We start from the raw sequence: 19,059 nt of genomic DNA, 5'->3' as shown, positions 1-19,059 counted from the left end.
AAATGGCAAGACATGAAAAGTGAGCATCCACAAAACAATATCAAATCCATCAATGCACCTAAACTATAAAGTATGTGGACATCTGACCCTCACACCCATGTGTGGGTCTTCTCTACATAGTTAAAATGCAGCTGGAAACACACAACTGTCTAGAAAGCCATTTTATGCTATTAATATAATATTTTAATCCACTGGAACTAAGCAGTCAAGTACAAACATGGCCTAGCACGACAATGCTCCTGTGCATAAGACAAGGTCAATAAAGACCTGGACAGAGCCATGACCTTTACCTTTGGTCAACTGGAACACCGTATGTGTATCAGGCACCGTTTTCCGACTGTGTGTGACACCATTAATGCTCTTATACTGAACACAGAGTGATACAAAAAGAGTGGAAGTTATAAGGTGGGATAAAATCTGGAATGTTGATGTTCAATGCTTGACATAGCAAAACTTGATATAGCAACAACAGAATACCCAGTAAACCACAAAACTATTTTAAATGAGCAGACTTTAAGGTCCTTTTTATACTGAAGAGTTAATTAAACAGTAACTACTGCATTGCTTGACAGGAAGAATGGTGTGTTTTTTTTGCTGTATTTCACATTTTGTAGTTTCAAACTGTGTGAAAGTTTACACTGTCTTGTATCTGTCTGAGAAAGTGCATTAGGAGGCCACATCTTATGGTGTTATTCCCACAGTGACTGGGTAGTAACAAGAATCCTCTGTTATTAGCTGTGCTTGAGTAATGAGTCTGCTCTTTTGTTGACCGTGAGTTTTAGTATTCCCCATTAAGCAAGAGCCAACCATAGATGATGGGTGATGTTGTTTCTGTGTATTTGTGTTCTCCTATGTGCAGGCAATCTGTGCCATATTCAGATGAAAATTTCATCATCTTCTGGACAAATGCTTTAGCACTATCATTCCCCTATAAATGTATAGCTTTTTTTTGTCACTCCAGTTATTCTGCTAATAGCCACGGAGGCAGGACTATACTCTTATATATGTTCCATTTTCACTCTGTGGGACATCAGTTTTAGTTAGATCAACTTTAAGCTCATTAATAAAAAGAATCTAAGTGTTAAGAACTCCTGATTAGCACTAATAACCATCACTTATACAGACTGTGAAGTTTACAATTGATCTTAAATCCGATGTTCTGCAACCTCTTATTGGGAGAAAATTCTCCATATAATTGAATGCAATATTTATCATTCTTATCATTCTTTAGATTTATAGACAGCTGACATAGCTAGACACTTCTTTTTTCGGTAATTGAGATACCTTCTGTTTACCACTCCTTTTTTCTACAGAATGTTCAGTGCATGTTGCACTGACTAAGATGTTATCTAAGAGGTTTGCTTAAAAGCATGTGACCTAGAATGAGACTTTTATCTAAACCCTTCTAAAAAATTTGAAATCACTACAGATCCTCAAGCAGAATAATTCATGAGGAAAACACTTCATGCAGTAACTTGTACAAATTACAAAAGTCAACGGTGCATTTATCCATGTTTTTTCCAAAGATATATCCATTTTGCACATCATCCTCGAAGCAAAGCATATAATTGTGCTGAGGTGACTATGATAGCTTTTGTAAACTCTTCAAACATGAATAGCTGCGACTAAGAGCTGTTAGTACCATCTTTGTTGTCAATGCTATGTTTGTTCTATGTAATAGTAACTGACAGGTTTATGTTACAGAACAGAGAAAAAGAGTCTATAAAGGAAAAACTTGAAGTTACTAAGTTCAATATGAAATGTATTTTGTTCCATTTATTTTAAATATTCTTTACAGAATAGTCACATTATTCATACGTAAAATATATATTTCAGAGAGTTTTCTAATGTAGAAGACTTTTTATGCTGACATTTTAATTTTTACATGATTCATTCATTTTTCCAAACATGTAAGAATAGGGTTTTCTCATATGGAGTGAATTCTACCGATTTGGATATATGCACTTTTTCCCCATTTGCATACCCAAAATTTTGTACACCTGTCAATTTCCATTCATATTCCAGCACTGTTCTATTTAATGATTGTATATCACATGCCCAAAAGGTGATGTCGAAGGCTAATTCATGCTTCCACTACAAAATGTAAAGACAACTGCATGTTATTGAACTGCTGCTCATGTAACACCCTCATCTGAGGGCAACAGACTCATATGAACCTCTATCTTCACTCTTTCACATACATAAGCTTACAGATTCCCATGATGGTCTAGTGTTGCTGTGATTGACATGGGGGAAAGTATGCCTTGCCTCCCTCATGCCTTGGATCCTGGATGAGAATCGTTGTAGCATCTGCAAGATAAATCAGAATTTGTTCAAGACCTAGAAATAAACTAAGAAATTGCTTGTTTATTTTTAAACTGAAGTGGAGTGAACTGAAAAAGTGAAGTGTATTAGTAATAGCTCTTAAGTGCTCTTTTGGTAATGTGTTTGTTGTCTATTCAAACAAACAGGGTTTGATCCTGACAGTACATATTGTATTCCTTTACTTTTAAAAATTACATTTGTGAATTTGCCTTTATAAAAGTGTGTAAATCATGCTGGTTGTATGTAGTTGGGATTCATTGCATTTGTTGACACTTAGTTGGCATAAAAAAGGTACTATATATAAATAGGGAAAAAAGAGAGAAAGAGGGAAGGAAAGAGGTGGAGCTGCAGGCAGCTAACCTTTTCCCAGCACAGAGAGTAAAATACTGCATCACTGATCAGATGTGAAACTTGCAGTGATAGAGAGCTTTCCATTTACATTTCCAGCATTTGGCAGATGCCCTCATCCTTACATTTACTCATGACTTACATTTAATCTCATTTTATGAGCAATTGAGGGTAAAGGGCATTTCTCAGGGGACCAGCAGTGGCCATGTGATTCTTCCCTAAACTGTTGTGACAAAGTTAGAAGCAAACAGTTGTCTAGAATGTTTTATTATGCTTTAGTTTTTTCCCCTTTCAGTGGAACAAATCCACCCAAAGATGTTCCAGCATGACATTGTCCTGGTGCACACACTGAGAACCGTAAACAGGTGATTCGCTAAGGCTGACATGGAAGAACTTGAGTCCTGACCTCAACCTCACTGAACACCTTTGTGTTGGATGAACTGCTATGATGGCTGGAAACCAGACCTCCTCACCCAAAACCAGACCGCAAAACCTGATATTAAATACAAGAAGAAGATGGAAGTCTGTAAACAGGGAATTTAATATTAATGCCTGTGGTTTTGGAATGAGATGATCAGTACTGAGGTGTCCACACACTTTTGGCTATTTATTGTATTTTGCCACAATATCTATTATCATAAATACAAAAGCTGCATCACTATTATGTCCATCCACCTGTTTAAAGTTTATTTAAGCAGCATTGCAATCACAATCATGTGGTTATAATGAATATCTGTACTGCTGTGATTAACTGTTGTCAAATTGCAGCCTTGTTGATGTTCAATATAACTGCATGATTGTGAGAGTGATAGAGGTTTTACAGAACAGTTCCTTTCTGCCAACAGAAAATATGATATCAGTAAGTTATAGTTCAGACATGATATGGACAAATGAACTATTTATCTTTGCTCTATTCAGGGAAATAAATTCTGAAGACACCAAACCTTTTTTTTCTATCTCAGCTCTCACTAGACAGCTCGATGATTTGTACATTCCCATTAACGATGATTCCAGTAAAACTGCTGTCTATTCTTCCTTTTCATCTTCATCTAATAAGCTTTCATTATAAGTAAAACGTAATATTCCTATAAAAAATCTTTATTGCCTTATCTGCTGGTGTCCTGCTGGTAACACTAATGTAGTAACCATTTCAAACTAGCAGATGGATTTTATGTGAAAAACATGAGAGTGATACATAAAATAATGCCATACCTTCTTTATAGCATCGAATACCTAGATAACTAGTTTCTATTTACATTAAGGTGCTGTAACATTTCCACTCGCAGTGTCCCCCGACCACCAAAGGGGCTCAATGGACACTTCCTCGTTTCCTTCATTAAGCATTCTCACACCTCTGTTCAGTGTGAAGTATTGTTGGTCCTGACTACTTAATGATCTGTTCTTTTTTTTGCTATTGTATTTTGCTATTGTACTGCTTTGCCTTCTAGTGTATTGATTTTGCTGTGTTTTATCGTTTCTCACCTTTTGTGATTTTGTGTTTTAGAATTTGTTTGCCTCACTATTGTCTATTTGGTTTGAGAACTGTGACTGTCTTCTGAACATGTCTTTGTCCTTTGATTTCTGGATTGTTTATAGTGGATTTTATGGCCATTAAACTCAGCATATGGATTCTTCACCATCTGCTTCAGGGGGCTCATTACAGGTGCTTTCATGGTAAACTGGTGTCTGAAACTGCTTATCTATCTAAAAAAGTATTATTTACCATGCCCAATACACACAGTTAAAGATCCCAGTTTGGTTCTAAGAAATGTAAGCACTTGTGAATGGTGCTCAAATGAAATCAATTTAGTGGCCTGGAAGTAACTGTTGTATTATATGCTTTATGTATTCATCAGCTTGTGTTTGTTCTTGTTGTTTGCATTCTGCTCTGTTCAGAATCAATGTCTGTGCAAGTACATGTACATCCATGTATGTATATGTGTATGTTTGCGGTTCAGGATGTTTAATCCTGCAGTAGAAATACTGAAATATTGCAGAAAGGAAAACAGTAACTACTCCACAGGGACGAGAAGATGGGCTTTTCATGTTGAAAAAAATCCCAGATACCACACCAAAGTCATGCTGAAGCTACTTTCCTCTCTTTCATCCTGTCCTCCCCTGTAAGATTCCATCTCTTTTTTCATTTTCTAATCTTTTCCCTATCTTTCACTCTTGCTTCTAATTCCTTTTTCTCTTCCTTTCTCTCTCCTCATAGAATAGCCTCTTTTTGTCCTTCATTGCCACCTCAGCGTTAGCGATTTTTCACTTACAGTAGCTTCACCCACCAATTCAAATTCCTTTCCGTTATTGTCATTTTAAGTATCTTCATTGCAAAGACGTTACTGCCAGTAACTTTGTATGATTATTAATTTGATGAAATTTGTTTTAGCCATTATACATTGGGTATGTTTACATGTTTAAACATGACTGAAATAGCAAAGAACATGAGACTCTGAGACATGAGACTTTTACTCTGCTTTGTTGTATTTTGAATATGGGTTTTTGGTGTAGAAAACTGGGACCAATTTTGAATGAATAAAATCTGATTGGATAGATATGAGACTGGTGGATAGCTTGATGAACCAGTTGATGTTAAAATGGACAGATGGATATAAAAACAGGTTTTCCATGTCAATCCCATTATTTGTGTAATCATACTGCTGCCAAGATTTGCTATTAAGCATCCACTTATATTATTTCAAATGACAATGCTCAGAATGACTTCAGAGTTCACAGTAATTTTCTCAGTGTTCAAAGATAAAATGTGAGTGGAGAGAGGCCAAAGTAAGAAAGAAACTGCCACTCTTTGGCAGTTGAGTAAATAAACTAGACAAGAAGGCACTGCAAACTCTAAAACCATGATGTTTACCCAGTCACTTTTTACCAGTGTGTATCTGTGTAGGAAAGGGTTTTATTGTACCCAGTGTGTACTGTATGTGGGCTAAATAACAAATAGGCTTTTTTTTAAAAAAATATTCTAATACCAGACTCATGTTCCTCAATTCAAGAGTCATAAGTCCAATAATCCACTCAACTTTAATCCTGAAAATCCACATAACTTTGTTATGCTGATTTTCTTATGTGAGTTACAGAATGAACAAAAGGACATGCGCTCCTTTTTACGATCTCTGAAAGCACCATTTTTAAATTGAAATTTATTATACTATTTTTTTTCGACAACTTTAATCTTTCTACTTTAGTTGTGGTCAGTATGGCTGTGCAATAGGGGCTCTATAAGTGACAAAAAAAGTCTCTTTTTTCGAGAGATCATGGAATCATGAATCTCAATGATTCCACACCCATCCATGACCAAGGAAACAAAATTGTCTGTGGTCTGCGGGTGGAAATGAAGGGGATTACTGCCATCGTCTGTCTGTCCTCTTGCTCGAGACACTAGCGAAGCTCCTGTAAGCTTGTGTATGCAGAAGAGGGTGTTACAAATGTTTTACACTGTCTTGTGATGCAATAGGAGCAGCAGTTCAAAAAGATTTGGCTGATTGAAGAACAACCAATCCCTCTATCAGCAGGAAAATCTGAGAACCAGAAGGAAACCGATGTGAAAATGCAAAACTCCAAATGAACTGTTGCCTGAGCTCAGGATTAAACAGAGAACCTGGAGTTATAATCATCATCAGTTTAATTCAAATGCCCTTGTCATGTATATGGAATTTTTCTCAAAAATCCTTATATTATAATAGTTTACATACAGAGAATGTTGAGACAGCAGGTTATGTCAGTACAGAAAGGCTAATGCATTGCTCTTAATTTACGCAGCTGAATGCCAAAATTCACTAAAATCCTGGATCACGTGTATATAATGTGTATTATTGGTTTACAGTACAGACTTTTAATGCAATTATTTCTAAAAAAATATTGTTTTACAAATAATAAATATTTAAATAGTGCTGACAATATAATAATTCATCAGTGATCATATACAGAACTATCTGTTTATGTGGACAAATTATGGAGTAAATATTTAACAAAGTCTTAAAGAATACGTAATAAAGTCTTGTATGTCTCAGTCTGACATCATGCTTATGATTTTGGAAACATTCCAGACAGCTTTCTCAAAATATAGCTTATTCAAATAGAATCTGTCAGAACTGCTTAAACAGGCAAGACTACTATAATTCATTATTATAATAAAGCCAGTAGAATGTTAGTGGAACGGATGAAACTGGAGAGAACCTAACATTTTCCTTTATTAACCTTATTAAACTTTTCTTGCTGTTTCTATAGCAACATGCGCATTCTGAACCCTCTATGCTAGAAACCCTCTCACTAAGAAACAGAATAATCGGATCTTTTAAAAAAGCTTTAACATAAATGTACCGGTAGACTGTAGACCTTAACAAGGGTTTCATTAAATATGTTAAAGCAACACGACTCTTTGATCAGTCTTATATTTTTACCAGGACACTCTATGTTCATTAACTCTCCAGATCTGCACCTTTACATAAAAGAAAAGCTATTAACAAAAGGCTTGACTTAAAACATGGGTTTTCAGTCTAGACTTAAGGGTTAAAGATGTGTCTGTATATTGAAAACTAACTGAAAGGATCTTTCATAAGTATGGGGCTTTTTTATTTAAAGAAAAAGCTTTGCATCCTGCTGTAGCCTTTATTATTCTAGGTACTAATAAAGAGCCTGCATTGTTTGATTGAAGCAGGGATGGCTCACTCAGGTACTCACTCAAGTGTATTTAGTGCTTTGTAGGTCACACGTGGATAAGATTCAAATGTCATAGTACATCTAAAATGCCATAATCCACTACCCTCTGATTTTGGAAGATTTGGAGGACAAGCGTAGATCCCCAAAGTGATCGTGCTCTCCTGACCTATAACCCCACAGATCATTTCCATTTCACTCTGGAAACTCCTTTCCTCCTCCTTCTCTGTAGTTTATGCCCCGAATTATGCCCAGTTATTCACAGTTATTCATAGTTTTCTGTTGTTGTTGTAGGGTTTTATTTTATGGTAATTGCTTACTAAACATTTCTATTATTCAGGCAGTTCCAACAAATGTTGCATTAGTTTGTTTTTCACAAGCATTGACAAGCAGGTGTTTATTGAATGCTTGACCTCACTGTAAAACTAAAATAATAAAAAAATTAAATCAAAACACAACGCATACTCTTTGTCCATGTATTTATGCTAGTAATTTATTTAAACAGAAGTACTGTAACCAGGCCATCACTACAGAAATATGGTGTGAAAAAAATTGATGTGCATTACACAGTCGCAAAGACTGCAAGCTCTTCTACAGCGCATGGTCAAATGTCACTAGGGCAAGAAGTCTCTGAATGTCACAGAATCTAAACACATGCTAAAATGTATGTGACTTTCCAGCATCTTTTACTATTTGTTTTGACTGAATTGTTTATTAAATATGCTGAATATTGGTACAATGAAAGAAACAACAGAGATCAGTTGGTTAGAAATTTACTTCCATTCCATTCCAAAAACATTAAAGAAATATGGTTTAGTTTATCTGTTACCATTACATATGGTTTTACATGTTTTGTCAAAGAGTTGTAAATCTTTGCTGAAGTAAGACATCAAACTGGAAATATTAACACATGATCATAGGTTTTTTAAAGAAATCTTGCCAGAGAGCTTTATATTGAGACTAGATCCTGCAGGACAGAACAAAATAGCCTTTTAATTTCATAGGAAGCTTGAATGTTGTGAGGCTTCTAAGCAGGGTTGCCACGTTTCTGGAAAATTCCCATCCCACAATCCACACAAAAGTTTTGAAACTAGAACAAAGGGTTAATTTTTGGGGCATTGCAAAGATGGGATGCTCTTACGTCTGTGTGTTGGATAAAAAGTTAACAGAAGTTTGCACACATTTATTTGCAGAGGTGCCACTCCATCTGACCTGGGTCAGACCAAGCACTGTGCACTGTAACAAAGTATTGTTAGTGTCTCCAAAAAAATTATTATTTAATTAATTTACTTCTGCACACTTAACATTCACAGTTGTTAACCATTAAAAAGCGTTCCAAGTGTTCCATTTTGACTGCAACGTATAAACGTAAATCGTTCCCTGATTTGAGAACGTTACAATGGTAAAGACATATATTACGAAACATAATTAGATTTCTTACTAAGTCATGTTTAATTAGAGATAAAAAGCTATTTATAAATATCACATGAGATAGTTTTCTTTGTACTGTGTTTTGCTCTTTTTTCCACCAACCTGTTTTATGTGTGTTTAATTTTTTTCTCTGGTATAATGGTAGCATGCAAATGAAAAGATTCTAGACCAGGGCCACTGTTTAAATCTGAATGTGAAAATAGATACAAAAATTTGGAGCAGCAGATAGATAATAATATTCATAGTCCATTCAGTATATCTTATAATAGTTTGTTATATTGTGTTTTGCACACTAAAAAAGAATTAAAGCATTGAACCTCATTATGTGAATGCTTTAATTTGTTATTTGTGCAAGGTAAACTGGATAAACTACATACACTGTGTAGAATATTTGTTTTAATGAAACAAATAAACATCAATCAGCACTATCTCATCCATAATTTATTACTAATTATAATTGCTCAGCATAACAATGCTCATAGACTCCCTTCTGCATACTTCTATCTCATGGATTGTTCTGTTTTCTTGCAGGTGGCCAACCTTTTGCGACTTTTCCAAATTCCCCAAATTAGCTATGCGTCAACAAGTGCTAAGCTAAGTGATAAGTCCCGCTATGACTATTTTGCTCGTACCGTCCCACCAGACTTCTATCAAGCCAAGGCCATGGCTGAGATCCTGCGCTACTTCAACTGGACTTATGTCTCTACTGTAGCCTCAGAGGGTGACTACGGAGAAACTGGCATTGATGCTTTTCAGCAGGAGGCCAGAGCCTTGCAAATCTGCATCGCTACATCTGCAAAGGTTAGCCGCTCAATGGATCGCTACAGTTATGAAGGAGTGATCAGGTCTCTGTTACAGAAGTCCAATGCTAAAGTTGTTATCCTCTTTACTAGAAGCGAGGATGCTAGGGAGCTTCTTGTTGCAGCAAACCGCATGAATGTGTCCTTTATTTGGGTAGCAAGTGATGGCTGGGGGGCCCAGGAGAGTGTGGTGAAAGGAAGCGAGTCAGTGGCAGAAGGAGCTTTCACCATTGAACTTGCTTCATATCCAGTCAACAAATTTGCTGAGTACTTCACAAATCTTAATCCTTACAACAACACTCGTAATCCCTGGTTTCGTGAGTTCTGGGAGCATCAGTTCCAATGTAGTCTGCATGATATTAACTGTGGGAAGCATTCGCTCCGAGATGGCAAATTTGAGCAAGAATCCAAGATAATGTTTGTAGTGAATGCTGTGTATGCAATGGCCTATGCACTGCACAACATGAGACAATCAGTATGTCAAAACTCAACTAAACTCTGCAGTACCATGAAACCAGTAAATGGAAAGAAGTTGTATAAAGATTACATCTTGAAGACAAAGTTTGATGGTGAGTACTATGATGGTAACTATTCCAAATCTGTCAGCATGTCAAATTGTACATTTTTTAATTATAGATAATAAGTTAAGCCATGGAATGGAGAGACCAAGGTAGCCAAAATCAATACTGTTAAGAAATATGATTGGCATATACAGTAGAATCTAGCAAACACAAGGAAACTGCAGGAGATGTTTAGAAAATGCAGTTATACTACTGGTGTACTTCATTAATAGAAAAAATTGGCTATAGAACTGTGAGCAAAGAGAAAACATGTACTGAAGACAAAACAGTGTGATGAGAAAAGGGATGTTTCTATGATGCAAAACATAACACCTTATGTGTGAAACATATGGCTGTAAATAGCAAAAGCAGGATGTTGAAAGCGTCCAGAGTTAGCTCTAAACAGCTCAGAACCAGACAAAACCTGCCTCAAATCTCAGAATAATCAAAAAAACATATTATCAGAAGTAAAAAAAAAAAGACGATTGTTCATGATTATTCGAGTTAAGCAACTAACTAAAATCCCTTTGGGCAAATTAAGGACCCCTAAGATAAGCAGCACATAAAAATACTTTACATAGTCAATGACTTTAAATTAAATGAAGAAAATTCTGTTGTGATAGTAAACTGATTTTTCCTAGTATCTCCACTATATGGTATGTCCAAATGTTGGTAGAGACCTGACCATAACACCTGTATGTGGTTCTTCTTTATACTGTTGCCATAAAGTTAGAAGCCCACAATTGTATAGGGCGTCTTAGTATACTGTCGCATTACAAGTTCCCTTCACTTGAAATAAGGGTATGAAACGTGATTCTGTATGACAATGGCCCTATTCAGAGACTAGTTCATTACAGGGCACTATGTATACACACACACACACACACACACACACACACACACACACACACACACACACACACACACACACACACACACACACACACATTCACACCTACAGGCAATCTAGAGAAGCCAGGTCAACAATTCATATGTTTTTGGCAAGTGAGAGGACACCCATCCACACACCATGGACCCTGGAGCTGTGAAGTGGCACTACTATGCTGCCCTTTCTGATTCATTAACCCAGATTTAAATAGCTTCAAATTAAAGATGACATTCTCTAATTTACTACTTTAACATTGCTATAATTTCATTTTAAATCCGGTGATGTTGACTTGATATCTATGATATTTTATAAGTAGCACTTAAATATGATGCAATAGTTTGTGATACATGTCTTGTTCAGAGGGAAATGGCAAAAACAATATTGAGAGAAAGTGGAGTAAAATAAGGTAAAAATGTGTGCTTTTTCTATGATATATCAATGGATAGTATCCATGCTATTATGTGCAATGAACCTGTTTTTATCTTGTTGTACAGACAAAGTAAGATACTCTGTCTATAAAATAGAGTGGTTCTACCCTTCTGGTTGCTTTTTTTAAAGCAGCCTGCATAATCTCAAAGAAAACCATTGTAGTGAAATCAAAGGCATGAATCAGACTCAGCGCTTTGGTATAGTATTCATTTTAATTGTGTTTCTTTTTAGACAAAAACTTATGTAAAATATTTATGTCAATCTTAAACAAATAGGAAATCAATGTTTACATAAAGATATTTGGTGATACTGAGGAAAATCACTGAGAAAAAATATGTTATTGTGATAAAGGTTTTATGATTTCTTCTAAAGTGAAATGTTTTGAACTGGAAAAATACCTGAAAAGAAACATGACAGTCTTATTAATCCACCTCCTGACCCTACAGTAATTATGTAGACGCACAGTTTGTACCTGTGTCCAGTGCATCTACAAACCACAAAAGTAAAGCTTTTGCGATCGTTAGTGCAGTGAGTGAATATTACAAAAGGATTCCAAAGGCTTTGATATAATAGATTTGAAGCTCTCCCTTAAGCCTTTCCATTTTGCTTTGACGTTTGGCTTACCTTTTGTCTTTTGTCTCTACAGCTCCTTTTCGTCCAGCTGACACAGAGAACACCATTATCTTTGATGCTTATGGAGACAGTCTGGGTCGGTACAACATCTTCCACTACCACATAGAAAACGGCACATATGTTTACCGTAAAGTGGGCTTTTGGTCCCAGACTTTGAACCTAGATACAAATCTGATTCCTTGGGATAACCAATTGCTACCTACATCTCAGTGTAGTGACCCATGCAAGATGAATGAAATCAAGAGCATGCAGCCCGGTGATGTCTGCTGTTGGATCTGTATTCCCTGCCAGCCCTACCAGTATCTCCTGGATGAATTCACTTGTGCAGAATGCAGCTTTGGTCAGTGGCCACTGGCCAACCTCACTGGCTGCTATGACTTGCCTGAGGAGTATGTCCATTGGGAGGATGCCTGGGCTATTGGACCAGTCACCATTGCCTGTTTGGGGATCCTGTGCACACTCTTTGTGATTGGTCTCTTCATAAAGAACAATGAGACACCTGTAATTAAAGCCAGTGGACGAGAAGTTTCCTACATTTTACTCCTGGGAGTGCTTCTCTGTTACTGCATCACTTTCATCTACATTGCCAAACCTTCAGTAGTAGTGTGTACATTACGTCGTCTTGGGCTTGGTACCTCCTTTGCAGTTTGCTACTCGGCACTTCTGACCAAGACCAACCGCATTGCACGTATTTTCAATGGCGTCAAAGATGGTGCACAAAGACCACGGTTTATTAGTCCAGCTTCACAGGTAGCGATTTGCGCTGCCCTCATTTCATGTCAGCTCTTAGTAGTGATGGTCTGGCTCTTGGTAGAAGTGCCGGGTGTAAGGAAAGAGGTCAGTCCTGAGAGAAGAGACATAGTCAGGTTGAAATGCAACAGCAAGGACTCCAGCATGCTAATTTCACTGACCTATAACTGTGTCCTCATTATCCTCTGTACCTTCTACGCTTTCAAGACCAGAAAGTGCCCAGAGAACTTCAATGAGGCAAAGTTTATTGGTTTCACGATGTACACCACCTGCATAATCTGGCTGGCTTTCCAGCCCATCTTCTATGTCACAGCCAGTGACCACAGGGTAAGCAGATTTGACATAGTTAATGCTTTTCTCATTTTGGTGTTTTGGATTTACATAAAAAAGAAATGACAGAACTACAATCCAGAACTTAAACTAATCTTCTTAATTCAAGAGTAATTAGAATTTACATAATGTCTACACTCACAATTGTTTACAGAACACCAGCAATAACAGATATTTTTATTCTCCATTTGATTAAATCTCATCAGATAAACGTTAGGACACCGGATTCTAGCGACATTTTCTTTTTAATGCATTTTTCTATTGATTTTTTTGGTTTTCTCTCATTTTAAAAATATTAAATTATACATTTTATATTTTAAATTCCTAAGAGTATTTAACAAAATAAGTACACAAAATGTGTACACCCTTGGCATCTTCACAACCAGTTTCATGAAGGAGATTCACCCACAAGGTTTTCTTAAATTTCTCAAGCAGGTCAGGAACTCACTGGAAGATTCAGTGAAGTTTATTCATTCCTCATTAGTAACTAGAGCCTATACTGGGAACTTTGGGGCATGGGAAGGCAATATACTCTGGAACACACACACACACACACACACACACACACACACACACACACACACACACACACACACACACACACACTTTAGTGTAGGCAGGTCACTGGCATGTTTTTTAAAGGTATTTGTCTTAAATAAGGCGTCTTATTAAATATACATTTAGATTTTTTTTTATATTTATACCTATAATGTCACAATTTACATTTTTTTCTGGGTGAATTTGTTTTAGAAACAAAAAGTTTTTATTAATTTTTTTTTTAATTTAAAAGAAAATAATTTAGAACATAATTAAGTCCCAAAGTTACAGAATAAAATTTCCCCACATGTCAGAAATGCAGGGATAACATAAAAGGGGGATTTATTAGGAAAAAATAACAAAGGGCTAGAAACACGAACACAAGAGACAACAAACAAAGAGAAAAGGATTCAGCAAAAAACAAACGCAAGACAACTGGTATAAATATGGGTGACAATCATTGAAACACAAGGAACAGGTGTGCAGAGGCGGGGCAGATAAGGAAAGGCACATGGCACAGACACAAAAAACTGCCAGAACGTCCCCCTAGTGTCCAGGTAGGGAATAGTTGAAGCCATTCCTGACACCATGATCCTCAGTTTACAGGCTCATCTATCAACTCAGCACAAACACCTATCCCCTGTTCTTAATCTTAGATTTCCTGACTCACCTGTACACAATCACTCACACTCCCATAACTAACCTGCAGAAACAGACCTGTATTTCATGCTGGCATTATGTTTTGAAGTTTTTTATGATTATCACATTATCCCATTGCCCTTGTCTAATAACGAATATTATTTTCCATTTGTAAATTACCAAAATGTAAAAAAAAGCTCAATAAGAAATTATATTATTTAAATAATTAATATAATAATTGTAGGTAATGGATGCGAATGTTATTTTTGACTGCTGTTATTTTTGATGCTTTGACTGAAGTTTAAACAGTGCAGGTGATTTCTTTAATATTTAAAGAACATGTTTAAACAGCAAACATGGTGTATTATTTATTTAATTTTTTATACTGGTTAGATGGTGTTGATTCCCTTTGTGTAACATCTTGCTCCTGAATAGTACCTTCTCGTATCTTGTCAGATAACACTACTGAAATGTTACTTGTATGGCACGAAGGCTTTATTATTTATTAATGGGCTGAGAAGTGATTCTACACACTGTTGTCTGTGTCTTTCTGAAGGTTACTGATTCAGATACAGAAGCACTTATTTTTCCTAGTATGGTCTGGATTTACAAGAGCTCACATTTGCAATTGAGTTCGGAAGCAGGAAACGTATTGTTTAATAAAATATTCATTCATTCATTTTCTAACACTTATCCGAACTCTCGGGTCACGGGGAGCCTGTGCCTATCTCAGGCGTCATCAGGCATCGAGGCAGGATACACCCTGGACGGAGTGCCAACCCATCGCAGGGCGCACACACACAATCTCATTCACTCACACATTAAGGTCAATTTTTCAAGAGATGCCAATCAACCTACCATGCATGACTTTGGACCGGGGGAGGAAACCGGAGTACCCGGAGGAAACCCCCGAGTCACGGGGAGAGCATGCAAACTCCACACACACAAGGCGGAGGCGGGAATCGAACCCCGACCCTGGAGGTGTGAGGCGAACGTGCTACCCACTAAGCCACCGTGCCCCCATTAATATAACATGTGCTTTCTAATTCTAATCATTGTTATACTATCACCCATACCTGCAGTTTTTTTTATTTATATTTGAACCTGTCTTAAAGGTAGTTACATTAAAAATCACTCAGCATCTGGGTCAGTAAAATATTTTTACACTGTTTTAGGGCTTTTTACAGAGTTGAGCAGCTAAAACAGCAATACCTTGAAATATTGTTAATGAACTCTTTTGTGCTATTCCTTGGCATGACATTTTTTTTTTAATTTATTTTTTTTTATTTCTTCAGCAAAAACCATTCAGTTACAGCAGCTGGGCTTTGAGAATTGCTTTCATAGTGATTCAAATAAGATGGCAAACAAAGACAAAATACCACATCTCATTTCCAGTTGAAATAATACAGTAACCTTTTGGAAAGTATTCTACAATTTTTATGAGTCCATGTATACGTGATTCAGTGAGATTGCTGGCGAGTCTTTGAAAAGCTGTCTATTTTGGGACAAATGATTACAATAAAATGATTAAATAGAACCATTATTACCCTCCTTTAACTGGGTGGCACAACATAATAGGGCCTTTGAACCCTGAACGGAAGAGAACATGAGTCCAGAGTAAGACATAGCCCTCATGAAGATGTACAAGAATAAAATATAACTGAAACATTATGGTAATCTATAACAGGATAAAATTCCTTCTTTCAAGTATTTTGCCTAATCAGAGAGATATAAATAGGCAATAGGGGAAACATGGCATGGCTGGTCAAACACACACACACACACACACACACACACACACACACACACACACACACACACACACACACACACACACACACACACACACACACACACACACACACACACACACACACACACACACACACACACACAAACAGTGGATTTGTTTACTAAGGTCAGATTTTATTTGCACTGTTGGTGTTGCCTCTAATGGTAAATTATACAGGCATGAACATGAGAAGGGAGAGACAAAAAGAACAGGATGTCCCTGAGTCTTTTTAAAACAATGAATGTGAATGGAATGAATGTAATTGAATTGATCTGAACTGAAGGATATCATAAAGGTGTAATAAATAGGACCAGATGTGAAAAGCAATCAGTTATATCCCCTGTATCTCTAAATCACAAAGTAGTCAGATATCTGAAGAAAGAGGTACAAAACTTTTATTTACAGATATTTAGGTTATATTGTTTAAAGCCTACTGATTTAGTATTATATATGTATATTATAAATATTAGTATATTATAAATGTCGGTCTTCCTACAATTCTCCTGAAACTAATTTAGCAAACAGAATACAAATAATGTCAACTTTGTGAATCTTATGGAGTGTGTAGGCAAGAAATAAATCTATAATAGGCTGATTCTGTGGAATTAAGTGTGTAATACTTTTATAGTATTTATGGTCATTTTAGAATACATTTATAGTGTTAATATAAAAAGATTTGAGATTCATTGATTAGTAAAGAGTTAGTACAGAAATTGTCTTCTTCCTTTTCTTTCGGACAAAATGGTGCGTTGAATAGTTGCATGTGTCTATTTATCGTGCAAAACTAACCGTTAATTTAAATCGTTTCTCTCGTGTGATATCGGCTTGACAGTATAGCAGTGTTGAGGGCGACATTTATAACTGTATGTCACAGTAAAATCTAAAGACATTTAAGTGGAAACATCTTTAATTAAACACATTGTTTAGAACTTTTTATTACCTTCAGCTGCTGCAGTATTGTAATGTTTTCTATAAATGTATTTGTGCCCTCTCAGGTTCAGACCACCACAATGTGCATCTCGGTGAGTCTGAGTGGCTCAGTAGTGCTGGGTTGCCTTTTTGCTCCTAAGATCCACATCATCCTGTTCCAGCCACAGAAGAATGTCACCACCAGTCTCAGGGTGGCCACCACTCGCTTCAGTGTGACTACAGGCCCCGGCTCCAGCTTTTCTCAAGGTACACCACCAGCACGGGGCCCCAATTCTGCAACTTACCTCAACACCTCAATGCAATTAATATCAAATAATCATGACAATCAAAAAAAATCATGACATTCTTGTGTATCTGACCATGTAAAAAGAAAGGAATTATACACTTCTCTCAGATACAACCCAGTGATGTCATAACATGACATTGAGCTCCTTTATTAGAAAGAACCCAGCGAAGTCTTAGTATCAGAATGGATATTTTTATTAGTCAGAATCCACTGATTGTAATATATCCGAAAAACAGTTCTATTATACTCAAAAATGTGATAGCAGAGTAAATGCATTTAACAGACAGATTCTGGTAATGTCATATCAGAATAGATGTGTTTCTGAGTCACAATCCAGTGATGAAATATAAACATCTTTACCAGACAGAACCCAGTGATGTCATAATATCAGATTGAACATCTTTACCAGACAGAACCCAGTGATGTTATAATATCAGACTGAACATTTTTATAAGACAGAAATCTGTGATCCTGTCAAAACAAACAGAGAACTTTGATGTCATATGTTGCAGAATTATTCTATGATGTCATAGAGCTGAGAAGTGGTTAATACATTACATAATACTACTTAACTAATTATTTGTAACTGCTTTGTTTCTTCAGCATCCAACATTGTGCCAACAGTGTGTAATGGAAGAGAAGTAGTGGACTCGACAACATCATCCCTCTAAAAGATGCACTCTATCCATCTGCCAAATGTGGTATACAAATTAATTTTTATCTCTAGTCAGTAAAACGTGTTTGCTGATATTAAGGAGGCCCCTCACAATACAGAGAGGCACTTATTTCATTTTCAACGTGCTGTGAAAATATTCTCTCCCTCTCTTTCTCATTTTCTCTTGTTCTGCCTTGCTCATATTTTCTCTTACTCCTTCACTCCTTCTTCTTCTTCTTCTTCTTCTTCTTCTTCTTCTTCTTCTTCTTCCTCTCTCTCTCTCTCTCTCTCTCTCTCTCTCTCTCTCTCTCTCTCTCTCTCTCTCTCTCTCTCTGTCTCTCTCTCTCTCTGTCTCTCTCATTCAACTAGCTAGAAAATAATAATGGGATGCCAGCGGCAGCTCTGTATACCACTACTTTTTATAGAACATATGATAAAGTATTCTTTAAGACTTGGAGTAAAATGTAATATGATAGTGAATCTGTTTAATGTATCATAAACAGGATGTTTTTAACTGTAGATTTTTGGTGATTCGGGTTTGTTGTTCCTTGTAAGTAATGTAAATAAAACGTGTTTTTTATGAATCTTGAAATTTAACGTTGATTTCTTTGTACAGATATTAAAGATGAGGTCAATGATTTTGGATGTTTTAAATAACTGCTTTCTGGTTTCTGTGGTATTCCAGGCTATGTAAATGTGAAAGAAAAAAAAAACATGCTATGTAGATCACAAACACCCAACTAATCAGGACAAGTGGGTAGCTCTGTTTGCCAGTCAATCCGCCTGACATTACCTGACACAGAAAGCTCCAGCACTTGTAAATCATGGGTTAAGGTTTTTCATTAACACACTGTACATTAGTCTTTAGAAACCACTTACAACCTGATAGATAAATCACTTACTAATAGGTTATAACAGGAAACAATAAATACACACGTCACGCACACATGCACACACACACACACACACACACACACACACACACACACACACACACACACACACACACACACACACACACACACACACACACACACACACACACACACACACA

The 19,059-nt window shown here is 36.5% G+C and overlaps 1 protein-coding gene across 2 annotated transcripts in view; it reads left to right on the top strand.

Moving 5' to 3' along the window:
- grm2a (glutamate receptor, metabotropic 2a) overlaps positions 1-18,572 on the top strand; it is a 32,481-nt gene extending 13,909 nt beyond the window's left edge. For both annotated transcript variants that reach the window (XM_027146385.2, XM_047813141.1), the window contains exons 3-6: positions 9,307-10,144; positions 12,100-13,163; positions 17,130-17,310; positions 17,954-18,572. In XM_027146385.2, coding sequence (XP_027002186.1) covers positions 9,307-10,144; positions 12,100-13,163; positions 17,130-17,310; positions 17,954-18,021 — 2,151 coding nt within the window. In that variant the 3' untranslated portion in view covers positions 18,022-18,572. The remainder of the gene's footprint in view (positions 1-9,306; positions 10,145-12,099; positions 13,164-17,129; positions 17,311-17,953) is intronic.
- The last annotated feature ends 487 nt before the right edge of the window (positions 18,573-19,059 follow it).

This window comes from Tachysurus fulvidraco, chromosome 5 (genome assembly GCF_022655615.1).
Source record: "Tachysurus fulvidraco isolate hzauxx_2018 chromosome 5, HZAU_PFXX_2.0, whole genome shotgun sequence".
Lineage (NCBI taxonomy): Eukaryota > Metazoa > Chordata > Actinopteri > Siluriformes > Bagridae > Tachysurus > Tachysurus fulvidraco.
The sequence above is the reverse complement of the archived record's forward strand: the minus strand, read 5'-3'. Positions and strand labels throughout refer to the sequence as shown.